The sequence below is a fragment of the Carcharodon carcharias genome, chromosome 1 (assembly GCF_017639515.1).
Source record: "Carcharodon carcharias isolate sCarCar2 chromosome 1, sCarCar2.pri, whole genome shotgun sequence".
Taxonomy (NCBI): Eukaryota; Metazoa; Chordata; class Chondrichthyes; order Lamniformes; family Lamnidae; genus Carcharodon; species Carcharodon carcharias.
This window is the reverse complement of record NC_054467.1, coordinates 244708914-244736007: the sequence shown is the minus strand read 5'-3', so window position 1 is coordinate 244736007 and position 27094 is coordinate 244708914. Positions and strand designations below refer to the sequence as shown.

General features: G+C 45.2%; 1 protein-coding gene across 1 annotated transcript in view; it reads right to left on the bottom strand.

The window, feature by feature from the left end:
* cdc25b (cell division cycle 25B) overlaps positions 1-17829 on the bottom strand; it is a 34590-nt gene extending 16761 nt beyond the window's left edge. The window contains exons 1-5 of the mRNA XM_041197050.1: positions 17411-17829; positions 16914-16990; positions 13294-13345; positions 5434-5475; positions 2280-2313 (exon numbers count right to left, since the gene is read on the bottom strand). Coding sequence (XP_041052984.1) covers positions 2280-2313; positions 5434-5475; positions 13294-13345; positions 16914-16990; positions 17411-17601 — 396 coding nt within the window. The 5' untranslated portion in view covers positions 17602-17829. The remainder of the gene's footprint in view (positions 1-2279; positions 2314-5433; positions 5476-13293; positions 13346-16913; positions 16991-17410) is intronic.
* Positions 17830-27094: the final 9265 nt, after the last annotated feature.

Here is a 27094-nt window from a genome sequence, read left to right as displayed (position 1 = left end):
CTTCAGAAACTCCTGTGATCCACATGAAGAATCAGATTTCAGAATAGTGGAAGCAAATACTCCCAGAACAAAAAAATGCTATAAAGTGGGTGGGATGAATGGGCTAAGAAACATGTACATAAGACACCCAACAGATGAATCATATGGGATAAATAAAAATAATAAAGGGAGAAAATAAACTGAGGGTAAACTAGCAAGTAATATAAAAAGACAGTCAGAGCTTCTTTAAATATATAAAAAGGAAGAGGCCAAAGTGAAAATAGGTCCCTCACAGAATGAGGCTGGGGAAATAATAATGGGGAACCAGGAAATGGCAGAGGAGTTGAATAAATACTTTGCTTCAGTCTTCATAGTAGAAAATACCAATAGCATTCCAATTCTAAATAATCAAGGGGCTAAAGAGGGAGGGGAAATAAATACAACTACCAACACTAGAGAAAAAGTACAAAGGAAACTAATGGGGCTAAAAGTTGATAAGTCCCCTGGACCTGATGGGTTGCTTCCAAGGATATCAAAGGAAGTAGCTACAGCGATAGTAGATGGTGGTAACCTTTCAAGAATCCCTAGATTCTGGAAAAGTCCCAGAAGAATGGAAAACTGCCAACGTTAACACCCTTATTCAAAAGGAAGACAGATAATCTAATCAAGCATGACTTCATGAAGGGGAAATCGTACCTAACAAATTTATTAGAATTCTTTGAGGTGGTAACAAGCAGGATAGGTAAAGGGGAACCAGTAGATATAATATATTTGGATTTCCAAAAGGCTTTCAAATAAGGTATCACACATAAGGATACTTAAGTTAAGAGCCCATGGTGTTGGGGGGGGTAGTATGTTAGCATGGATAGAGGATTGGCTAACTAATAGAAAAGAGAGTTGGGATAAGGGGGGCACTTTCAGGGTGGCAACCTGTGTAACTAGTGGAGTGCAACAGGGATCAGTGCTGGGGCCTTAAATTTACGATATATATTAATGACTTAGATGAGGGAAGTCAATGTACTAGTGCCAAGTTTGCAGATGACAAAAATAGATGGGAAGGCAAGTGATGAGGATGACAAGTTTACACAGAGATATAGACAGGTTAAATGAGTGGGCAAAAACTTGGCAGATGGAACACAATGTGGGAAAATGTGAGGTTATGCATTTTGGCAGGAAGAATAGAAGAGCTGAATATTACATAAATGGAGAAAGACTGCAGAAGGCTGCAGCAGAGAGGGTTTTGGGAATCCTTGTGCATGAATCCCAAAAAGCTAACATACAGTTCAGCAGGTAATCGGAAAGGCAAATGGAATGGTAGCCTTTATTTCAAAGATATACTGGCATTGGAGGCAGTCCAGAGAAGGTTCACTTAGTTGATTACAGGTATGAGGGATTTTCTTCTGAGGAGAGGTCGAGTAGGTTGGGCCTGCATTCATTGGAGTTTAGAAAAATGAGGGGCAACCTTATTGAAACATAAGATTCTTAGGGGGCTTTACAGGGTTGAGAGGTTGTTTCCTCTTGTGGGAGAGTCCAGGACCAGAAGGCATAATTTCAGAATAAGGGGGTCACCCATTTAAAACAGAGATAAGGAGGAATCTCTTATCTCAAAGGGTAGTTAATCTGTGGAATTCTTTATCGCAGAGGGCTGTAGAAGCTGGATCATTAAGCATATTCAAGATGGTGATAGACAGATTTTTAATCAGAATAGGAATCAAGGTTTATGGGGAAAAGGCAGGAAAGTGGAGTTGAGGATCATCAGATCAACCACGATCTCACTTGAATGGTGGAGCAGACTCGATGGGCTGAATTGCCTACTTCTACTCCTACGTCTTATGGTAAATAGACTTGTGCTGCAAGATGGAATTTTGTGCTATTTTGTGCTGCAAGATGGAATATCCTTTATGGGACAGCGAGAATTCAGATCCTTCATAAGTTCTACATTTCTGGACTTCAATAGCTTGGTTTGAAGATTTTAGCCACAGCAATATATTTCAGCACCATTAGATCCCTAGCTGACAGGAATAAAAATACTGCTTAATGTGTATTCTGCATCTGCTCATTCAAGTTTACATCAAGTACAGGGAGAACATTGTCCAGTGTGTTCAGAATTCATGAAAATATTCACTGGTAACCTGTAGTGATTCCCACCACATAACACGCTGCAAGTTTTAAATGTACCAAATCTAATGGTATTTCCATTACCATTATGGGTAACAGAAATTGTTTTTAAAATTACAAATTTAAGGGCAATAGAGAGCCACAGGGTGTATAAAAAACATCCATCTGGTGAAATGACTTACCGGAAGGGAGTTTATTCTTCTTATAGGGAACTTGCTGAAAAACAAGATCATTCTGTTAACATTCAAACAACTCTGTCAGAATTAGACAACTAGTTGCTTCTCTCCCCCCTCACCTTACTCTTCTTCACCCCAACTATGAACATGTCAATATTTAATACCATTTGCTTAAGAACTGCATGTTCCCCTCCAGACCATCCTGACTTGGAAATATATCGCTGTTCGCTCACTGTTGCTGGGTCAAAATCCTGGAACTTCTTCCCTGATAGCACTGTAGCTGTTCCTACACCACGTGGACTGCAGCGGTTCAAGGCAGCAGCTCACAACCATTTTAAGAGTAATTGCGAATGGGCAATAAAAATGCTGACTTAGCCAGTTATGTCCACATCTCATGAAAGTAATAATTAAAAAGACCAAAAACAAACAAGTATGAGGTAGACTTTATGTTCAGTTATATTTCTGAACATTAAATACTATTGAATGTCAGCATGAATGTGAATAAACCAATCTGGTCCTAGCCTTAACAGGATAATGTTTGCCTGAAGAGGGACAAGAGTGCCCTAGAACCAAGTTAAATAACCAAATACCATTGTCCTGTCCTTTTGAAACCAACACTACCATTAGTATGGAGCTCCTCCAATGCCTCAGGCAGTCAAGGTCACAGCAAATGTAGAACTAGGCAAATGAGGAAAATCCCAGGTTTGATCCTCAATGGCGACTAGGTTTTCAGCCAGTCACTTTCACTGCACTGGATATTCAGGGCGAGTTCCCATAACCAACAACTCTTCTGGAAAATGCTTGCACAAGGTACCATAGAATTAGCCTGCTGCCCCCAACCACTACCTGAAAAAAAAAATCTGCTCAAAGCTCAATATCAAGCTCAGTGTTCGGATGAAATGCAGAAGCTAGTGAAACTAAGGCTGGGCAGGGAAAGGAGTGAGGGGGAGATTCTACAAGACAAGCCATGCAACTTGCAAAAAAACAAACAGAATGTGAGAAACCACATCTGTCAGGTTGTAGCCAAAACATTTGACCCAATTCTACAAACAACCCTAAGTCAATAAGCTCAGACAGTGACAACTTCTGCAAACACTCATATGTATTCCAGACTGCTTAAATTACAAAATTATACAGTCATCATGCCATAAGGTTATCTCTGCAAATTCTCCCTGAGTATGGTTAACCAGTAACAATGGAGTATAATTTTAGCATAATCACAGGATAGGAGTGAAAAACTCAAATAGATTTTACACAGGGACATCAGAGTAAGGAATGCATTACCACAAGTGATTAAGACAGTCTATATGAAAGGGAATTCTTAAGTATCTGAAGGGGAATAAGAACAAGTAGGTGGCTATTTGGACTATGGTGCCTGTTCCATCTTTTAATAAGATCACAGCTGAACTTCTACGTCAAGCCCACTTTCCCAGCCTATCATTAATGTGTAAAAATCCATCAAGTCTTAATTATCTTTGAGGAGTTAAGGCTCAAATCTTTGCATCACTTCACTAGTTACAACCTGCCATCCTGAAAATTACTTGTTCAATTGCACTCTTTCCTGTTAATCAAGCCTCAACCCATGTTATTACTTCCAATCCCATGAGCCCTAATCTTGTAACATCATCCCATTCCTTTTGGAATGCTTTCTGAAAACCCAAAATAAACTGCATTTACTAGTTCCCTTTTAGCTACTACTAGTTACACCCTCAAAAACATTTAACAATTTTTCTTTCATAAAACTATGTTGATGCTGCCAAGTTATGTTGCTGTTTCAGTGACCTGTTACCACATCTTTAACAGATTCCAATATTGCTCCAATTAGGACATCAGGCTAACCGTCCTAGTTCCTAGTTTTGTCTCTCCACCCTTTCTTGAATCGTAACATTATGTTTTTCTACCTTCCAATCCAGAGACCATTCTAGAATTTAAGGAATTCCAGAAGATTAAAATCAATTCATCCACTGAACTATCAGCGGCCAGCCCAAAATCCTAGGGTGTAGATGGTCAGGTTCACGGGACTGCACAGCTTCTGTCCCCATTAATTTCTCCAGCATGTTGTTTTCTTTATTACTGCTGTAAGGTTCTCGCATTTAAACACGTAGTTTCCCCATAGCTTCCACTATGGCTATGTCCTTTATGAAAAGGAAGTATTTCATCTCCATTTCTTTCTTCCTCATTTAATTTTCCAGCCTGCCCAGAGGAACCCTTGTTCACTTCCATTAATTTTTAAAAAACACAAATATTCTAAAAATCAAAACATTAGCAGCAGACAGATTTGAGGCCATGGAGGGATTCATGAGGAAGACAATATATTTGGTACGACAGAAGAACAGGTACAGGCCTTAAGAGCAGCAAGGACAAATTCTGTCTAGTGTGTAGTTCATAAACAGTATGAATGCTGCAGCAGTTCAGCCAAGAGTATCTTCAAGTGTTTTTGATAGCTAGGAGGTGCAAGCTAAAGTTGGGCAAGGTTGAAGGTGAAAGACGACATGTTTGGTGACAGATCAAACATGGAGGAGAAAGCTGGGCCACGTGTCAAGGAACTTAGAGATGTCACACTTATAAGCCTGGTGTAGCAGGGTAGTGGGCAGAGACTAGAGGTGTTTGGAGCCAAACGGTATTGGATTCGATTTTGCTAATGTTAAGCTCAAGGAAGATTGACTCATCTAGGTATCTACATAGAATATACAGCACAAAAGCCATTTGGCCCAACCAGCCCATGGCAATAATTAATAATGAAGGAATGGGAATTAACTGAAAGCTGATCCATGCTTCTGGACAACTTTGCATGTGTTAGCATGAGAGGACATTAGAACAGAGCAGCTGCAGTCAGAGAAGAGCTGTTTATAAAACACTCAGTTTAGTTGGGGTGAAGAGCAAGGGAAGTTACTACATGAAAAGGAGTGGCCATGTCAAAAAGATTCAAGGAAGTGAAAAAAAATGCTAGAAAATTCCTGTCTGTTAATTAACCCAACAGCTTTAGTACCTAAAAACAAGCTTTGCATTTGAATGCAGTTTTGAAAGAGTCAGTAAGCTGATGTCAACAAGCTGAGAAACACTTCCTCACAATAGGATAGGCCCGAATTCATTTTGCACATCATTAACTGGATTGCAGTGTTAAACAAAACCCATTACCCAGAAACAGGGGGTTACTTACTTGGTAATCACTTTTCCAGATTCTAATATTGCTTTTTCAAACCTGTAAAAAGGAGACAAGCTTCAGTTCCTGCTGCTACATTAATACAGACAACCAGAGTACAAACTATCTAATCAGAAAGCAGCAACTTATAAAAGCAGAGATAAAGGCACATGACAATAATAGAAGGAACAAGGTAAAGTAACCAATATGATTAGCTGACAAGGAGATTGGGTTTCAGATTGTAAGAAGCAAAAGCAAGAATCAATTAGTTCGTCCATCTGGATGTATGATAATATTTTGCTAAAGTTGCTTCTGAAGGGAACAGCATTTAAAAACTCTGAAGAGCAAGTTTGCTACTTTAAAAGCCATTTCAATATTGGTAGATATTGCTATATTTACTGGTAGTTAAACTCTTGCCATACCTTCAACACTTGGTGGCTTTATATGTGCCCACAAACAGCATAAGTATGATGACCGTAGGCATTCTACACAAAGTAGTTCTGAGTGTAAAGATTCCAAGCACCCTCAGCCCAAGATGGAGGGGTTAAAATTGCCATTACCATCCCCACAGGATGGCCTTTTAGACTCACTGCTCACCACCTGTATGCAAATGAGTCCCTTTGTTTGGGACCGAGATTAGTCCTCGGTTGCCATATGCCATCCGGGGGGAGTCCTATTGGGCTGACCCTACAGCTGACAGCATTTAATCAGTGCCACAATCAGAAAGGCACAAGCATGGCCTAACAAAGAGACAGAACAACAGAACTGGTCAAGCAGAAGAGACATGCTCTTTCCTTTCAGCACGTGCTACTTACCCTACCCCAGTAGCCTAAATCAGTGATCTAGCAACAGATGGGATTATGCACTCACCCCAATTACATGGAGGTCTCAGAAAAATTTACTCCATTAGCATGCAAATAGCAATCCTAGAGAATTCTTTTGACTTCTTATTGGAAAGTAAACTTATCCCACTAAAAAATTCTAAAGCTGTGTTTGAGTTACCTATACTTCAAACAGGGGAACTGAATGTTAAAAGCTCCATTTTTAAGCAATCTAGAAACTGGATTGTTATAGTCCATAGCCACTGAACTTCAAAGTTGCAAACATCAGCTTCACAAAATGCGTGTTGCTGCAACATACCCCTATATAGAGCAAGCTGCCAATGCGTCAAAAAGTGTTAATCTTTAGACTGCAATGGGATCTGGATAAAATAGTGGGGAAATGGGCTTAAAAAAGCAGATACTGTCAGGATGCACAAGATGAAACATTTGAATAAAAATAGTTAAGACACTGAAATGAAGCAGATGGTGCTGAGAGCACTCAGAGGGATGAGGCTTAAAAAAGAGCTCCTCAGGTTGATAAGAGCAGAAAAATGCTGTGTGGTTTAATGCCAGCATCACAGATAGAACTTGTCATCGAAATCAAGCAGTCCACTCCAATTAATTACAAGACAGATCTGATAGAGAAGACCCTGATAAGAAAGGCTGTGAATGCACCAAGAGCCATGAAGTCCAACAGACTGCTAGGCAGTGTGCCTTTGGACTACTGGTTACAATTTTGCCAGAATAACCAGATGTCCTTCTATGGGGAATGCATGAAGAGATCAAAAAGACAACAGGTCCACTAAAAGAAAATTGATCCATTGAAAACAAAGGCAGGAGGTCACTGACTGCAAGGAACAGTTGCAGAGGTGGGTGGACACTCAAGTTGTAAAACAAAAACAAATACCTGGAAAAACTCAGCAGGTGTGGCAGCTTCGGCAGAGAAGAACAAAGTTAACGTTTCGAGTCCTAAAGACCCTTCAACAGAACTAAATAGAAATAAGAAAGGGGTGAAATATAAGCTGGTTTACAGTAAACCAGCTTATATTTCACCCCTTTATTTCTATTTAGTTCTGCTGAAGGGTAATGAGGACTCGAAACGTCAACTTTGTTCTTGTCCGCTGATGCTGCCAGACCTGCCGAGTTTTTCCAGGTATTTTTGTTTTTGTTTTGGATTTCCAGCATCTGCAGTATTTTGTTTTTAACTACAAGTTGTAACTTGACACTCCTGCAGCATCTGCACAAACTTTCATCTTCAGTGCAGGGAGGGAGCAGTGCCCCAGGGTACAAGTGATACAAAGATTGCAGCCTGTACAAGAACAAGGGCAACTGCAGCAATTGCAACATCAAAGCATTTTCCTGAAGATCATGGGAAAAGTATTCGCCAGTGTTGCCCTGATCAGACTGCAGATCCCAGCTGAAAACATCTACCACAAATCCCAGGATGGCTTCAGAACTGGAAGATCTATTATTGACACGATGTTCAGCAGCTGCAAGAGAACTGTAAACAAAGAGACCACTATATATTACCTTCAATCTCACAAAGGTATCAGATTATGCGAGCAAAGGCAGTCTATCTAAGCTGCTGGAGAAATTAGGCTAGCCACCAAGGCTGCTCAATGCATGGTCAGCTATGAAAGGGAAATATTGAAACCCTCTGCAATCTGCAAGGTGAACTGGTTGTGTTCTGGCATGGACAGGAGGGTGTGACTGTTGGTGAAGCAGGTATGGGGACCCACAGGTTAGCATTCGAGGAGCCTCAGCCCCTGCAACTGTCCAACATTTTCAAGGTTTGTGCAGCTGGGTGGATGAGAGTGGGGACTGCAAGGAGGATGAGCAAACTGACCACAGCACCATGGTACAGGGAGCCATTCAAGTGGGGGGAGGAAATAGAAATGTAGTAGTGGTAGGGGACAATATAATTAGGGGGACAGATACTGTTCTCTGCAGCTGTGAGCATGAATCCTGAAGGCTGTATTGCCTGCCCAGTGCTAGGGTTGAGGACATCTCCTCAGGGCTGGAGAGGAACTTGGAATGGGAGGAGGAATCCAGTTGTCGTCCTTTGGTATCAACATTGATAGGATTAGAAAGGAGGTTCTTCTGAAAGAATTTGAACAGTTAGGAGCCTAATTTGTGGCAGGGGTGAGAGTGGGTGGGAAGGCAGGGAGAAAGGTCCTGGAAAGGGGGATACGTAGGTTTACAAAGGGAAAGGACATGGCAGCCTTGCAGGGCAGTTATTTTGGTAATAATACCCAGAATGTGACAGGAAGTGTACAAACATAACAGCAGCAAATAGGGTCAAAAGGGGGGAAAAAAGGTAAAAAGGCTAAATTAATGGCCCTTTACTTAAATGCACATAGCATTTGGAACAAAAGAAATGAATTAACAGCACAAATAGAGGTTAATGGGCATGATTTTATAGCCATTGCAGAGATATGGTTACAAGGAGTGCTTACAAGGAGATCAAAGCTAGGAACTGAATATTCAGGGCTATGTGACTTTTTGAAAGGATGGGCAGGAAGGAAAGGGGTAGCTTTGTCAGTATGAGGTAGAATAAGTACAATAGCAAGAAAGGGCCTTGGATCGGAAGATGTGGAATCCATATGGGAGGAGGGAAGAAACAACAAGGGGAAGGCGATCCGGGTGGGGATGGTCCATTAGCCCCCTCACAGTAGCTATACTATAATACTATAGGACAGAATAAATCAGGAGATAATAAGGGCATGTAAAAAAGGCAGTACATTAATCATGGGTGACTTTAATCTACATTTAGATTGAGAAAATCAAATTGGCAGAGGTAGACACGAGCAAGGATTCAGAGAGTGCATTCGGAACAGTTTCTTAGAATATGTTGTGAATCAAACCAGGCTATTTTGGATCTGGATTGTGTGATGAGGCAGGTTTAATAAATGATCTCAGAGTAAAGGATCCCCTAAGAAATAGTGACCATAATATATTAGAATTTAGCAGTTTGAGAGAGAGAAACTTGGGTCGGAAACAACTCTGCTAAACTTAAGGGTAATTACATTGGGGTGAGGACAGAGTTAGCTGGAGGTGGACTGGGAAAGGAGTTTAGCAGAAAAGACAGTTGGTGAACAATGGCAGATGCAGTGGAGGCTGCCATGCCAGAATGGGGCACCTGAGCCACACCAGGCGATGCTGAACAGAATTAACCACCACAATCATCTCAAAATCGAAGGCTCCCACCACCTCAGGTTGATGAGGCCAAAACTAATTTCTAGGTTTTAATCATGAGACAATATAAAAGCCAAGAGATTAATGATGAGTCTATAACCTCGTATTGCTCAGCATTGAGATGAACACTCGGAATGATAGAGATATATGCAAACTTTCTAGGATACTCCTGATATGAGGAAATACAAATATAATTTAGAACAGCAAGAGGCTGTGGAATTCACTTAGAGTTAAGGGTTGAGGCAGCAACCACAACATTCAAGATCAGATTGTACAGGTGGGGTGTAGATAAGATAACAATGAGCAAATATCAATTACTTGCTTAGGTGCTGGGTTAGCACCAGCAAGCACTGGTTATAACTTCTACATATTTTTGTATGACTGATTACCCTTCTCAATATAGCAATTACGAGACTAAATCTGCAGCTATAAATTCAAAGCTCTTCTTTAGCCTTTTAACATTTAAACTAACCAAAACTGTATTGAACAAAGATGTGAACACTGCTGCCAGTATTCACTGGTTCCTTTCCATTGTGTTTAATTTGACAAAACACAAGCAAAGGTAACTGGTTACTAAGCGAATTCACATCTTCCACCATTTTCTGATGGGTTGGAAATGAAAGTACTAACACAACCCACAGACAGGAAAGAAATAAGAGCACTGTTGTTAAATGGTGACATTTGCACAAAACCTAGGCTACATTCTGCAAAGACTTTAATGCTACATCATCCCAGTCCCTATGAATTCATCTGAATGTTTAAACTGAACTCTTCAAATTTTACGGAGAGGAAATTTTGTTCCTTGTTAACAGACTCCTGGAGATCTGTTGCCTCAACTTAAAAAAAAAAGTCAGCTGCCAATTGCTACTCGGTGCACAAAATCATTGCGTTAGTAAAGTAAGCAGGTATAGAACATAACCACATACATTGTGCTTGGAGCATTCCAGACCCCAGACAGACAGCAATTTAGTGACCTTACAAACCCTTGGGATCACAGACTTCCTGCTTTGAAAATCAAGTTATTTACACATGAGCAAAAGGGTATAGGGTTGATTGTATGAAACAAGGTAGGCTGCTGCCAAACCCAGAGCACAGACAAACTTCATAAATCGCAGGTTATACACCTCAACTATAAATCCAGGCGCAACTAGCAATGACAGATATTTAACTATTAAGAATAAGGCCAAAGTGTACTCAGTAGTAAGCCAAAGTTAGGAGCTGCCTGTATTGGAGTCTCAATTTACGTATTTGTTCTTCCTTTGTTGTCTAAGGCTTAGACCCTCTTGACAGCTGAAACATTCAAATAACGGAGTTAAAGCAGGCACAAATCATACTTGTGCAGTCTTTAAGCTAATTATTCCCATCAAGGTAGTCCATGAAGTGGGCGCATCAGGGACCAAAAGAGATTTGCACATGGAGGCTGAGCACATAGCTAAGTCCCAAATGGATGATCGAGAGTAGACTGATATGCCATTAATTGGCTGGGTTGGATTTATCCTGCCTTTTGTAGCCAGGACATAGCTGAACAATTTTCCAAATTGCTAGGTAGATGCCCATGTTGTAGCTATACAGGAACAGCTTGGCTGGGGGCACAGCAAGTTCTGGAGCTCAAATCTTCAGTTGTATTGCCAGAATGTTGTTAGGGCCCATAGCATTTGCACTATCCAGTGCCTTCAGCCGCTTCTTGATATTAAGTGGAGTGAATCAAATTGGCTGAAGATGGCATCTGTGATGATGGGGACATCTGGGGGAAGCCGAGATGGATCATCCACTCAGCGATTCTGGCACAAGATGGTTCCAAATCTTTTGGATCTTATCTTTTGCACTGATGTGCTGGGCCCTCCCATCATTGAGGATGGAGACGTGTGGAGCCTCCTCCTCCTGTTAGCTTCTAATTGTCCATCAACATTCACAACTGGATACGGTAGGGCTGCAGAGCTTAGATCTGATTCGTTGGTTATGGAATACTTTAGCTCTGTCAATTGCTTGCTGCTTTCACAGTTTAGGTGTGCAAGTAAACCCGTGCTGTAGCTTCACCAGGTCAACAGCTCATTTTTAAGTATGCCTTATGCTGCTCCAGGCATACCATCCTGCATTTTTAAACCTGGGTTGATCCCCTGGTTTGATGGCAATGGTAGAGTGGGGAATATGCCAGACCATGAATTTATAGATCAAGGTTGAATAAATTCTGCTGCTAATGGCCCACAGCACCTCATGCCCAGATTTGAGTTGATAGATCTGTTCAAAAATTTATCCCATTTAGCATGGTGTTAGAAGCAACAGTGAGGGAAAAACTATTTAGAAATAAAACACAGCAAGTGACAGGAGAGGTTTGAACAGCTTTTAAAACAGCTCTCCAACATTGGTTGTACTCCTTACCAAAACTGCAGTTTTAATTATGGTTGACAATTGGCCACCCCTCAATCACCTCTGCAAATTCAGCCATTTAAAAATCTAGGGGCCAATAATTAAACCACATTGCCAATAATTTTTCTCCCACCCCCCAGACCAGAAGCAGACCCCAAAATGCAAGCCAGTGATTAGTTTTCTTCCCTGTGCCATTGACAAACATTACAAGAAGAGTCACAGTCATTACGTCACAGAAGGAAGCCAGTTTATCGAGCCCATGTCAAAAAGATAACAAATTTAATATGTGGTTTTAGAGCACAAAGATCTGCACTAGAGTGAAAATCAAACCTGCTGTACAGTCCCAAAACATTACATTAAGAACGGTCAAATTTAGAAAGGCGCAAGTTAGAGTACATGGTTCCACTGCACATTTTCTCCAACTGTCCAATAGGAACTGGAACAGGCATGCACAATACAAGTTAGTGGTATCTTTGAGCTCAAAAATCAACAGCCAACATTGTTTCAACTTTGATCACTAAACTCAGCTAGGTGGTAGCAGGGGTGTGTGAAAGGAAGTAGCTCAAAGGGGGAAGGTTACTTCAGCCCCATCCAGCAATCGCTGGGCATCAGGCGAGAAGACAGGGCTCAGCCGGATGCATTGCAATTTTAACAGATCTAGGGGTCAAATGTGCTGTCTAAAATTTAAAAGGCAGCAGCAATTTTTTTAAAATAAGACTGAACAAGAGCTAATGCATAATGTCCACAAAGTGGTCCTTACACCATAGTGAGTAATGTATGCAGATTCCCAATTATAGAAAGCACATACATTGGATGGAGTTTGGGGATGGGGCAGGGTGGGTGGGGGGGGGGGGGGTGGTAGAGATTTCAGATAGCAGGAGCATTGTCAATGGAGTGAAGGGAATGTAATTTAATTAAGGGTTTTTTAAAATCTCAAAAGTTCTGATCGGAGAAAGATTTTTGCCAAGCAGGTTGGGGAGGCAAGGCTTTCAAAGTATGGCGCTGAAGCAGTTAAAGCAAAGAATCCTTTATAAAATAAAGAGGAACACGGGGAAGGGATTTAAGTTTGATTGCTTCTGTGCTTGCCTATGGAGCAATCTGCCAGAGTCACCTAAACAGCAAAACCATTGTATTAGCACCATGCTTCTGTTGAGAGGGGAAAATAAATTTGTTAATTTGTATTAGCAAGTCCAAAAATCTTGGAGTAGGCAATTGCTGAGTGATGGGAAGCTGCACATAAAAGAGTCAGTAAGCTCACGATACTAAGTGGATCTAACATGCAGCCCGAGTGAACGCAGCACAATATTCTGGTCACCTCAGTTTCTGCCAATGAAAGACCACAGCATACATATGATACTACTGAACACCAACACCAGGTTAAACACGATCAGCCTCATCATCTGCTAGTATAATATTTGCAGTTAGTTCCAAATATTACTTCACCCCTGCGCCCAACAATCACCCCAACTTAAGCACAAGGAGAGTTGAAACTTACGTCTCGCCGATTGCCTTTTCGTCCATCGGACTCGGAGAATCCATACAAAGTCCTGTGGAAGACACAAGCGTCAAGACAACTCAAATATCAGACATTACTTGCCTCAGTAAGGCGAGAAACAGGAACAGGAGTAGGCTGGATGGCCCCTCAAGCCCACGCTGTCATTCAATGATTATGGCTGAACTTCGAATAACTCCATTTTCCCACCCTATCCCCACATTCCTTTAATATCTGAACATCTGTCTTGAATACAGAATGACTGAGCAGTCACGTGCCTCTGGGTAGAGGGTTACAAAGATTCCCAATTTCGAGTGAAAAAAAATCTACGTTATAGGAGCCCTAAACAGCCGGCTTCATATTTTGAGACAGAGCCCTGGTTTCAGGCTCTCCATCACTTCATTTTATGACAAAATATAAACCCATTCTATGCAATCTCTCCTCATAAGGACAGACCTCATGATCCAGAAATCGTTGAATTTTTTTTGCACTTCCTGAAGTGAATATCTCTATTTACATTTGACTGTTTATATTAAGTATAGAGTAAAAAGCCAAGTAAATCTTGCAATAAAAAAGATTCAAGTTACTGTACATTAATTGCAGCTCATCTCCATTGCTTCTGGGAATAAGAATAGTTAACAGATAAACAGCCAACTCAGAAGCTTCCTGTACATCCACCTGTGACCACAGCTGCTGTCTCCCACTGGGAGAAATAGGCTGAACACTTGGCATCAACCATGTGCCTCTAGCTATGGTGGCAAACTAAACATACAGGCACCAGCTTAGCAGAATAGCATAGTACCAGTAGAGAGCCCAGCTGCTCCTGCATGCTCTGTAACAGAGGATAACGTACCTAAGTCTGTCCATTGAAGAGGCGTCATTCAAAACCTCCAACTGCAACACTAACAGCCTATTTGGCCCAGCTGTTCAATGCTGATGTTTATGCTATATACAAGCCTCTTTCTATTCTACTTCATCTAACCTTAACAGAGCCTTGCATCCCTTTCGTTGTGAAAATGTCTAATTGCATAATTCATGTTTCAGGAATACAACTTTTAATTTGGCAATTTGAAGTTTTAAATGCAAGATGATGGAAGCACCTGGTTTAAGAAACTGGTAAACAGATTTCAAGTGATTGCTATTCGAAAGGCAACCTGTGTTTATTTAATAAGGTCAGTGCTGGAAGTGGGAGAACATTAAACAATAGGCAGCCCTTTTGAGTTTCTTGGTAGAAGTGGTGTCCATAGTTGTTTTTATATTATTCATATAGTTTCTCAGAGCAAATGCAAGGTTTGGGAACTGAAGGGTATTGTCTGATTTTGGAGTCACTGAGCTGGGATGAGGTACTCAAGGAGGGAGGAGTGTTGTGTAGCCAGATGCAGGTGGAAGGACCCCAAGAAAGCTCATGCTTCAGAGTATGGCAGGATTTTTAAAATATATTCATGAATGTGGGCATCATTCGCCAGGCCAGCATTTATTGCTCATCCCTAACGGCCCCTGGTCAAAGTGCAGCTAAAAGTCAACCATGTTGCTGAGGGTCTGGTGTCACATGTAGACCAGACTAGGGAAGCGAACCAGATGGGTTTTTAAAACAACAATCAGCAATGGTTTCATGGTCATCAGTCTTTTAATTCCAGATTTTTACTGAATTCACATTTTACCATCTCCTGTAGTGGGATTCAAACCCGGGTCACCAGAGCATTACACTAGATCTCTAGAATACTAGTCCAGTGACAATACCACTACGCCACCGTCTCCACTGAGAAACACTGAGCAAAATCAAAATGAATTCCTGAGACCTATGGTGCACTTTGGTTTGGTCCCAGAATTGAAGGAACTCTTAAGATCCTGTGAAGTATAGAGGAACTCTTGGATGGAAATAAAAGGTAGCACAGGAAGTGGTCTATTGAGATATTCAGAATTATATTGTAATTATAATTTAGTGTTAAGGCATAGCACTTAAATTCTTGTACAGTAAATGTTTGTTCAAAATGTGAAACCTTGTGGCATAATTCCATTAACTGGTCCCCTCAAGATCATAAGACTTTCCTCCCTCATGCTTTCTCCTTAAATGTATCTATGCTATTCAACTCAACCACTTCAAGGTAACAGGCTCCACATACTTACACTGGCATTTTCAATATAATTCCTTAAAATATAGATACTGTAATTTTTGTTGTTCTTGATTAAAAGACCCTATATTCCAGAATATAATTAGGTAGCTACCAATTTGGGCGTACAGAATGTGTAAATACCAGTAAAAAGCTAAGGCGCCTTGCAAACAATTTACCCCCAGGGTCTTAGCCACCTTAATTTTCTCTTTGCACCACCCACATGAAACAAGCTGCACAGTGACAATGCCAGCAGCAGTGACTGCTCACTCTGTCTGATCTTTTCATTTGCAAGCCCAAACATGGGCACCTCAACAATGGCAACACCACCTTCCCCCAGCAGTGCCACATACATGCAGGATTTTTGGGGTGTCTAATGGAAGATCGATCGATCCTTTCCTTCCTCCTCTGCACTAACCCTCATTTTGCTTCAGGCCATCCACACCCTCCTTCAACTGGAGGAATTTTGTAATTAACTGCAGCAGCCTTTGCCACCCAGGCAGATGGGGAAAACAGCCGATTCAGCAGACTCCAGCTCCATCTTGGATGTGTTTGGATAATGTCATGTGCCACAAGAGAAGCTGCTCAATGAAATCAACAGGAAACCACACACCATATACCAACCAATTATATCTTTTTTTTTAAATCAAGAACAAGCTTGAAGATTACACAATTGATTTTAAAGAGGGAATTCAGACCAATAACCAGTTAGCCACATCGACAGAACTTGTATCTTTTATAAGATATTGAATAAAATTAATAATTTACTTTTGAACATGTCAGATTCAGCAAAGTAATAATTCTTATTCTCCCACTTAGACCCAAGTGCCCCCACCACCACAGTGGCTGCAAACTTTTTGGTAGTGCCTTACAAACCCAGACTTTCACCCTGCTACCTGCAATATTTTAAACTGACTTTTTTCCCCTCAGCGTGGGTATTACTGGCTAAGCCAGCATGTTACCCAGTTTACTGGAGATGGAGGTGGCGAGTCACCTTTTAACCACTGCAATCCCTGCAGTGTAGGTGCACCCACAGGGCTGTTAGGAAGGGAGCTGCATTAGTGGAGGCCAGGGTGCCAATCAGGCAGACTGCTTTGTCTTGGATGGTGTCGAGCTTCAATTGTTGGAGCTTCTTTTTTTATATTCATTCATGGGATGTAAGCATCACGGGCTAGGCCAGCATTTATTGCCCACCTCCAATTGCCCTTGAGAAGCTGCATTCACCTAGACAAGGGGAGTATTCCATCACACTCCTGGCCTGTGCTTGTAGATCATTTTTTTTAAAGCTTAATTGTTTCATAGTTTGCCATTCTGAGATTTGAATTCGATCTTGGGTTTACAAACCCAGCACCATAACCACTTGGCTATTTAGGCAAAGCTCCTGTGCTTGTAGATGGTGGACAGGTTGCACACAATAAGAGACTGAATTGCAAGCGCGGGGGGTGGGGGGAGGAGAAAGAGAGGGGAACATTGCTCTGGCTATCAACTCTAGCTTCTCATTAAAGTACCAACCTGCATCAGAATCAGATGAGAGTGTCTGAAGGAGTAGCGGAGTCCCATTTGGCCTGCGTTTCGGTGTATCACAATTACTAGATTAAAAGAAAGAGGGGCAAAGTCAGTATCGAAAATACCAAAAAAAAAGTAGTTTTATGTGGGAGGGGGTGGAAGAAGAAAAAAATCGCAATATTCGCCCAGGCAACAACCCAACTCCACAAGATCTGCATAAATACAAAAGCAAAACACTGCAGATTTTGGAACAGTACATTAAGCCATTTTAAGCATTACTTTTTATAGAAAAAAAAGCAACAGGCAATGTCAAAGATTAAACAGGAGCTCTAAAAGGACAGAGCACATTGCCCCTGGTGTCTCACTACCAACCCCCACCCAACTTCGGTCCAGGCAAACGCTGCGCAGCTCCCCAAAGCCCTGCAGCTTGCGGGATGAGGCCGGAAAGTGGTAGCCTACAGACAGACAGACAAGACGGACAAGACAGTCTGAGACCCCTTTACCTGCCCAGGCCTGTCAGGTTGACCATGTTGAGCGCCAGGTTGGTGACTGGAGACAACACCGGGGTGTCGGAGGAGGCGAACAGAGCTTTGCACGAGCGGCCTTTCTCCAAGGACAGCCGGGGCGGCCCTGGGCCGAAGCTCCTGCGCGGCTTCGGCCTGGGGGGACTGGCGGCCCCAGAGTCCCCACTCATGGTCCCAGGACTGGAAAGGTGGAAGGTGAGGGGGAGGGGGGGGGGGGTGACTTTAAGATTTAAAATTAAATCGGCCGGGAATTAAAGGGGGTTCAAATCGGAGACCGGGTCAAGGGTCTTTTTTCGTTTCCCCCGTTCCCCCGGCGCTAAGGCCTCGCTAGAGTCTCATCGGCGGCCGCACGGGCCCTGAGGGGCTGATGGGGGAGGGAAGGGAGGGGAGGGGGGGGGTGGTGGTGAATCGGAGTTTAGCTGTATCGACCGCTCTGCTGCTCCATGGAACCGGGCCTCAGGCTCCAGGCACTGCTCGCGCCACCGCCTTTATTTCGAAAAATAACACTCGCGCCTGGCCCCGCCCCTCTCTCATACCAAAGGGGCGGTTCACGTGACGGGGGCGGCCAATCACCGCCCCGGCTCCCTTCCGCGCCCCCCCCCCCTCCCCATGTGCGGGGAATGGCCAATCCGCGCTCTGCCAACCCCCCCCCCCTCCTCCCCTTCCCAACGCAGCCCCAGCCCGCGAGAGTCACGGGAGAAGAGCGACCAATCACCCTCCCGCCTCTCCCTCCCGCTTCTCAGGGGAGGAGCTGGAGAAGGAGAGGCGGGGACCAGAACCTGGAGAAAATAACCAATCAAATCCCATCTTTGTCACCGGCTTGGTGAGCCGGGGGTTTCCACCAATAGCAACAGCTCTTACATGAAGCGACTTGGAAGGGCAGCTTGAATTTTACCATTAAGCCAGGAAAGGGGAGACTTACTCTTTGGAAAAAATAGAATCAACCTAATATCTTTTTATTCCAGACTACAAACAAATGATTGGATTTTTTCTTTAATTAACTTCTGCCAACTGCTTTCACATCTCGTGAAAGGATAGAGTATTTTCTTATCTAATGAAATAATATTGGCAGGACACCCCTCCTTTGAGAATGGGACCTTCGGGTTTTGTATCTAGTTTCTCGCGGGAAACAGCTGTTTGAGGGGGGATTTTAAACTGTGGCTGTTCAGGGCAATGTTGAGATGTCACTTAGGAATGTTTTTCCAGCTTGGCTTCTTTTGCAGGAGGATTGGCATTTTTCAAACACTTTGTGCACTTTAAACAGACTGGCCTTTGAAATGGTTAGTTGTATCTTTATTTGGCGGGAAAAGGACAGGATTGGAGGTGGAGGTGGAGGGGGAGGGGTGAAAATAACAAGAGGCGGAAATAACAAGACACTGGATTTTTCAGTCGGTGGCATCAATGAGAAATTGGAGGTCTTGATATAACAGAGCGTGACAGGAGGTGACCATTAACAATCTTGAGTGCCAAACCACCCACAAACAAGAGTATGCCACCCCCCCCACAAGATTGAAGGCATGCATATGCTTGACATTTTTCAGAGGGAGAGCTGTGGAGAATACAATGGGAAAAAAATCTTCCTCTAAACGGGTTGCAGTTTTAAAGCCAATAGTATTCTATTAAAAAAAAATCGATTCCAGTCTTTGCAAACATATTCTTGCGCTTTTAAACGAGTTACACTTTTCAACATATTGTAAATATTAGCCATCACTCTGAAATAATTTATTTTTTTAAAAAATGTTGCTTTATTTACCACATCGGATAAAACAAATCAACAACAACGTGAATTTCACCTTTCACATCCCAAAGCGCTTCATGGGAGCATTATAAAACATGACACCCAACCACATAAGTTAGATGACAAAAAGCTTGGAGTGCCTTAAAGGAGGTGGATAGGCTTAGGAAGGAAACCTTAGAAAGGTTTAGAGCCTGGGCACAAACACCAATGGTGGTGCAACTAAACTTGGAGATTCTCAGGAGCCCAGAATTAGATGAATGCCGAGACCTTGGAGGGTTGTGGGTCGGGGGGATTTACAGAGATAGGCAGGGGTGAGGCTATGGTGGGATTTAAAAACAAGGATGAGAATATTAAGGATATTAATTATACTGAACCCTCTTGACTCCCTGCAAACATCTGTTTCTACTGCTTCCCTTTTTAAAAAAGAAAGTTTGCAAGGCACATTGTAGTTGAAGTTCTGAAGAGGGGACCACCATCTGAGACATTATTTCCCTTTCAGTGTGAGGAGGAACTAAGAGGCCTCTTTTATTGAGACAGATGATGGAGTTTGAAATGCTTTGCCATTGGCAGTAACTGCATTTTCTACAAGAAAAGCAGAAGAAAGTACAGGCATTATGGGGAAAATGGTATACAGATTGCTATAGTACAGACCCAGTACAAAACGGTATACAGAATGGCCTGCTATTATATAATATTGATTTTATGGCCTGAGTGTAATTTTTTTTACTGTATCCCTGCATTTTATTAAAAATAATGCCTCTTAAGTTCCCACAACATCTATATCAGTCATAACCAACAATCTTGTCAAAAAGCCTGACTAAAACAACACACATAGGAGGTAGTAACCATAGGTAAAAGCAACAACTCTAGAGAAACAAAATCTGAAAAAAAATGTTTAAATAAAAGTTTTCTAAATTTCTGAGATGAGACCATCCGATCATTTCATTCAGTGAAGAAGGTTACACTGTTTTAGCACTAAGGACATTATTTGAGTTGAAAGAATGTAACTTGCCTAACAATCCATTAAATTTCAGCAATGCTGTTACCTCAGGGTGATAAAGAGGGAGAGAGAACCATTTAACAACCAACAGCTGATTCCTGCTCCTTCCAAACATGCAATTTGCAGATGCTTAACAAACAAGGGGTCCTTCAGCAAACAAGCAATCAGCAGGAATTTCACTTCAATTTGTGATCTTTATTTTAGCTAACTTTTCTCACCAGCATTTTGCAGAACACCAATTTTTCATGACCTATTGTTACAAAGCAGCTTGGTATATTTGTTAGCACTTGCTTCCGAGTCGGATGATTGCGGGTTCTAACCCCCAATTCAGAATCTAAGTATCTAATCTGGGCTGAGCTACTTCAATGCAGTATTGAGGGCATGCTACACTTTTGGAGGCTTTGTCTTAAAGTTGAGATGTTACACAGGCATTATAATATGGAAACAGGGAAGTTAGGCCCAAGCAGAGTGCTTTTGTGTTTCTTCATCACACAGGCTTGATCTCATGTGCGCCCTCATTTCCATACACCTTTTTTGTGTTCTGGGACATAGGAACAGAAGTAGGCCATTTGGCCCATCAAACCAGCTCCGCCATTCAATAAGAACATGGCTGATCTGGTTGTGGTCCCCTTTGGAGTTCTTGGGAGTTCTTTGGGACCTTGGGAGTTCTCCTGGTTTCCAGGGTTATTGCACAAATAATACCACTAAAAACCAGATTATCTAGTCATTTATCTCATTCATGGAATTGCTAGAGCACAGAAGAAGGCCATTCAGCCCATTGTGTCGGTACTGAGTCTCCCATGGAGCAATTCACATACTGTCACTCCCCCACCTTCTCCCCATTCCCCTGCACTTTCCTCCTTTTCAGATATTTTGAAAATGTAGAGCATGTAGAAAAATTTATGGCACAGAGGGAGGCCATTCTGCCCATCGTGTCTGCACTGGCTGAGAAATGAGAACTCCCCACCCTCTACTCCAACCTTGCACTTCCCAACATTACAACACCATCTATACTTCAAGAGTACTTCATAAGCGGTAAATACCTTTGAGATGCCCTGAAGATGTACAAAGGCACTACGTAAATATTGAGTACTTCCAGTTTTATCTGTTTTTATTTCAGATTTCCAGCATCTGTAATATTTTGCTTTGATGTAAATGTGTTTGTTCTTAAGTTTTATATATATTCACCATTACATCCTGACTTTTACAGCACTGATCATGAATCCCTGGATCCCATAAGGTTTTCTTCAATGGTTTTATCCACTTGAGGTTCTGCTTTTAATATTTTGTGAATCTCTAGGTCTACCACCCTCTTTTCTTCCACATCACCCAGCCTCACCATCCAAAATTTGAGCAACAGGTGAAGCTAGCTGTTTCACAGTGCTACTGTGCATTAGCAACATGAGTGTATTCACCACTAACAAGATGCTTCCATTAAGCCAAAAAGACATTCTGCCTATCACACAAATGAGTAACGTGGCATATGAATTTCAGCGCCAGTGTGTCGCTAGGTATGTAGGCTATACACCCAAAAGACTAGCAGATTGTTTCAAACAGCATATCCCTTAGAAGATCGCCTCCAAGTCACTCACCATCCTGACTTGGAAATATACCGCTGTTCCTTCACTGTCGCTGGGTCAAAATCCTGGAACTCCCTTCCTAACAGCACTGTGGGTGTACCTACACCACATGGACTGCAGTGGTTCAAGAAGGCAGCTCACCACCATCTTCTTAAGGGCAAGTAAGGATGGATAATAAATGCTGGCCCAGCCAGCAAAGCCCACATCCCCTGAATGAATAAAAAAAAGAGATAAGCACCTTGTGCTCATATCTTACCTTTGATATGTTACCTCATCACCTTTTGCAAATCCAATTACACCACATCTACAGGTTCCCCTTTATCCACCTTGCTTGCTTATTCCTCAAAAACAGCACAGACTTAATGCTCAAATGGCCTCCATCTGTGCCATGAAAGACTCACAAAGGGGCATGAGGGGGCTACAGTGTTGGTCCTGGGGTTGGTGGGCCCAACTTGATCCTGCCCCCACCTCCCTGTAGCAGAAATTGGATCTACCGACCCCAGAGACAAGTCGTAGGCATCCATGGGGGTGGGCAAATGCCAAGGTGGGCTAGTTAGAATGCCCACCTCAGTGCTCTGGGACTTCACCCCAGTTATTTTAAAAGCTGTTAGACTCTCTAGCTTTCATCCCTCACACCCTTTCAGAACACAGTAGGAGGCCATTCAGGCCATCAAATCTATGCCGGCTCCCTATAGGGCAATCCAGCCACTCCCTTGTTCCAAACCCATAATCCTGCAGATTTATTTCCCCCAAGTGCCCATCCAATTTTCTTCTGAATTCATTGATTGCCTCTGCTTCCGCCACCTTCCTGGGCAGCGAGTTCCAGGTTTAAACTGAGGCGGGTCTGGCAAGGCAGGAAATTTCCCCTCTCAAGCTATCCACCTCACTGAATGGGAACTGGGACATGGGCCTCAGTGGCCTGGCCACTAGCTGTGCTGTCCATGCATAAAAGCACATCTCAATGTGATGCGGAGATGCCTTGTGGACCCACTGCAGCCTATGTAGTCACTCACCCTCTCCTCCTTCGATTACAGGTGCCAGCAAGCAGAGGGTGAAGCCTGACCCTGAGCCCAAGTCCAGCACCAGCTCCAGCACACAGAGGAGCAAGGAGGATGAGGACAACAAAGACATTGGGACCACAGAGGGTGCACCTGCTCCAGAGCAGGAGACCCAAACTAAGCCGGGGCCCTCCAGATCTCGAGGCTCCAGAGGACGTCCACCAAAGTCATCAAAGACAGCAGGGCACAGTGGTGAGCAGGCTGCCTCCAGCCCTGCTGCAGATCTCGGGGGAGCACTTAGGTGTAATGGCAGGAAACAGAAAATAAAGAAGTTCTAATGTCACTATGGTGGCATGGGTGCTGATTGTTGATGCACACATGTTAATATATGTACAGTTTCACTTTAAGGAGCTCTGTCATCTTTTCATTATGCCTGTTCACCTTAATGCCTGACTGCCCCCCTATATTCAAGGGGACAACCCTCCCTGGGTCCATGCCCTTCCGGAATCCTGCACGCGCGGAGATTATCGATCTTTGCCATGGTCCTTGTGAGCCATGTGTGAGAAGCCTCCCACGTTTGCTGCTCCTTTGCTGTTGACAGCCTTTTCAATACAATCGCCTTTGCCTAGTCAGAAGGGCATGTTGAGGTTCCCCTTCAGTTGTCCAGATGAGCTGACCTGCAGCTCTGCCCACCCAGTGACCCTGCATCCAGCATTTCCATACCTGGACTTCAAGGCACTGGGTAGGTCAGGAGTAGCCATGGTGCACGTGTCTTTCGAGACTCATTCAAATACCCTTTACCTTCCCCCCATCACCATTGCCACTGTTAACCTCCCCATGGTCACCCCTGAACTACCTCCCACCCCAACCACCCCCCACCCTGCCATCAGCCTTCAGCCTGTTACAGTTAAAGGTAAGCTGCTGATTCAGGTCTAATTGTCCATGCTACAATTTTACATGTTTTTGTTTCTTGTGGTATTTTCACATTTTAAAAGTCCACAGTGAGTGAAATGATTAGCCCCTTATCCTGAGACTGTGCCCCCACGTTCTAAATACCCCAGTTGCGGAAACAATCTCACTGTGTCTACCCTGGAAAACCACTTAAGAATCTTACATGTTTCAATGAGACTGTGGAGTCAGTTAAGGTGCAGGAGGCCATTCGACCCTTTGAGTCTGTACTAACAAACAATCACTTCATTGCTCTTTTCTAGTTCTATAAACTGGTGACCCTCCTCAGCCACACTTAAACCCTCCTCAGCCATACTAGTGAAGCTCCATGCGAGGACAGTGACCCAGTCCTCTTGACGTGCAACGTGCCCTATTGAATAGGTGCCTCCTGCCCTAAAACTGGCACCAATGTCCCAAGATTCTGAAGCCCTCCCTCCTGCAACATGCCCAAAGCCACACATTGGGAAGGTGGAGAGGGCGAATGGGGTGGGGCCGCAGGGGAGGGAGAAAGGGGAGAAGGGGTGGAAGGTGGTCGAAGGGGTGGAAGGGGGCAGGGGGAGGGGGAAGGGGGAAGGGATGGCACAGGAAGGGGGAAGGGGTGGGGTGGATGGGGGGGAGGCAGGGGGGAGGGGGTGGAAAGAAGGAGGGGGTGAAAGGGGGGTGGATGGGGTGAAAAGAGTATGGAGGGGGCGGAAGCGGGGTGGAGGGGGACAGTGGCGATGGGGTTAGAAGATGGCTGGGGGCAGTGGATGTGGGGTGAACATGGGAATCGATAGGGGTGGAAGTGGGGAGAGGGGTGGAAGGGCAGAGGGGAAGGAAGGGAGGAAGGGGTGGGGGAAGGAGGAGAGAGAGGAGTGTGAGGGGGAGGGGGTGGAAGGGGTGGGTGAAACAGTGGGAGGGTATGGAGGGGGTGGAGTGGGGTGGGGGAGGGGGTGGAATGGGATGGGGGTGCTGGGGGAGGGGAGGGGTGGAGTTGAGGGGAGGGGCAGAGGGGAATGGAGGGAGGAGAGGGGAGGGGGAGGAAGGGAAGAAGTGGTATGAAGGTTAGTGGGGAGATGTGGTGGAGCAGGCGAAAGGGGTTGGGAGTGGGGAAGCGGTGGAAGGGGGAAATGGTGGGATGGGGAGGGGAAGAGTGTGAAAGGGGGAAAGGGGGAAGGGGAGAAAGGGTGGTATGGGGGAGGGGAATGGTGTGGAAGGGGGAAGGGGAGAAGGGGTGGGATGGGGGAGGGGAAGGGTGTGAAAGGGGGAAAGGGAGAAGGGGTGGGATGGGGAGGGGAAGGGTGTGGAAGGGGGAAAAGGAGAAGGGGTGGGATGGGGAGGGGAAGGGTGTGAAAGGGGGAAAGGGAGAAGGGGTGGGATGGGTGAGGCATTGGATGATGGGATGAGGGTGTGGAGGAGGGAGGGGTGGAGTGGAGGGGATGTGTGAAAGGGGGAGGCGCAGATTGGAGGGGATGCATGGAAGAGGGGAGGGTGGGGAGGTGAGGAATGGGGGGGAAAGGTGGAGGTGAGAGGGGAGGATGTGGAAGTGGGGGATGGAGTGGAAGGGGGACCGGGAGTGGAAGTGGGGAGGGGTGGGATGGCGAGGGTGAGTGGTTGGAAAGGGGGAGGAGAAGAAGGGGAGATGGCATGGCAGGAAGTAAAAGGGAAAGACGGTGGAAGGGGGGAGGGCGTGGGAGGGGCGGAAGTGGGGAGGGGGTTGGCAGGGGAGGGTAGCGGGAGGGAGAGGGGGTGGAAGTGCGTAAGTGGGGAGGGGTAGGAGGGGGGAGGGTGGGGGTTGGATGAGATGGTGGGGAAGGAGGTGGGTTTAGGGGGGCTGGGGGAGGGGTGGTGGAGGGGAGAGATGGAAGGTGGAGGGGTGGAGAGGGTGAGGTAAAGGGGAGGTGGGTGAGTTGGGAGTGGGGGAGGGGGTGTAAGAGGGGGAAGGGGTGGAAGGGGGCAGCAGTGGAAGGGGATAGAGCGGAACTGTGGAAGAGGTAGAGTGGAGGGAGGGGGTGGAAGAAGGAAGTGGGAGAGGGATGGAAAGGGCCAGCGGAATAGATAGAGGAGTGGGAGGGAAAATGGTGGGAGGGGAGAGGGGTGGGAGTGGAAGAGGGGTAGGAGTGGGAAGGGAGGGGGGAGGTGAAAGGGGTGAAGGGAGGGGGAGAGGCGTGGAAGGGGGGAGAGGGACTGATGGAAAGGGTGGTGGGGGGGTTGGAATTGGGGAAGGGAATGGAAGTGGGAGGGGGAAGGGAGGTGGGGGTAGGGGAAGGGGGAGAAGCGGTGGAAGCGGGGAGGGGGTGGGAGAGGAGGGAGGAAGGGAGGAAGTGGTAAGAGGGTGGGAGAGGATGGGAGTGGGGTGGGGGAGATTGGAGAGGGGTGTGGGAGAGGAGAGGGTGTAATGGGTGGGTGGGACAGAGGAAGTGAAGGGGAAGGTAGGGTGGAAGTGGGTAGGGGGTGGAATGGGGGAGGGTGTGAAATGGGGAGGGTGTGGAAGGGGGAGGGGAGAAGGTGGGAGGAGGGGGTGGGGGAGGATGGAGAGGGAGGGGGTGAGGGGAGGATGGAGGAGGGAGTTGCGTTGAATGGGGGAAGGGTGGAGAGGTGATGGAAGGGCGTAGGGTTGAAGTTTGAAGGGGGACCGGATGGAAGCAGGGGAGAAGGGTAGGAGTGGGGAGGGAGGGGGCCGAGAGGGGGTGGAGGGGGAAGGGATGAAAGGGGTAGGGAAGGGGAAAGGCGGAGGGACTGGGGTGGTAGGGGAAGAGGGGAGGGTGTGGAAGTGGGTGCGGGGTTGGAAGGGGGAGGGGGTGGAAGAGGGGTAGAGGAAGGTGTGAGAGGATGGAGGGGGTGTGATGGGGTGAAGGAGGAATGGAGTGGAGGGGAGTGAGGGGTGTGGAGGGGAGGGGGAGGAGTGGAATGGAGGGGTTTAATGGAGGGTAGAGGTGAAAGGTGGAGAGGGTGGGACTAGGGGAAGGGTGGGAGGGTGGGAAAGGGGAGAATGGGGTGGAAGCGGGTACGGGTAGAAGGGGGGGAAGGGGGTGAGGGGGAGGGGCCTGGGGTGTGAGAGGGTGCAGTGGGGAGAGGGGTGTGGGACCGGGGGCAGGTGTGAGGGAAGGGCAACCAGTGGGAAAGGGAGTGTGGGAGGGGGAAGAGTTGGAGGGGCAAAAGTGAGGAGAGGTGGAGGAAGCAGGTGTGGGGCTAGAAAGGGGCGATGTGGAAGCGGGGGTGGGGGTGGAAGATGAGGGGGGTCTGGGGGAGGGGTAGTGTGGTGGGGAAGGGGGAAGGGGAGTGTAGAGGGGGAGGGGAGGTGGGGTGAAAGCGGGTGAGTGGTGGAAGGGTGAGAAAGGTATGGGGGGTCAGGGGGATGGAAGAGGGGAACAGGTGGGATGGGGGAGGAGGTGGAAAAGAGGTACTGAGAAAGTCGGA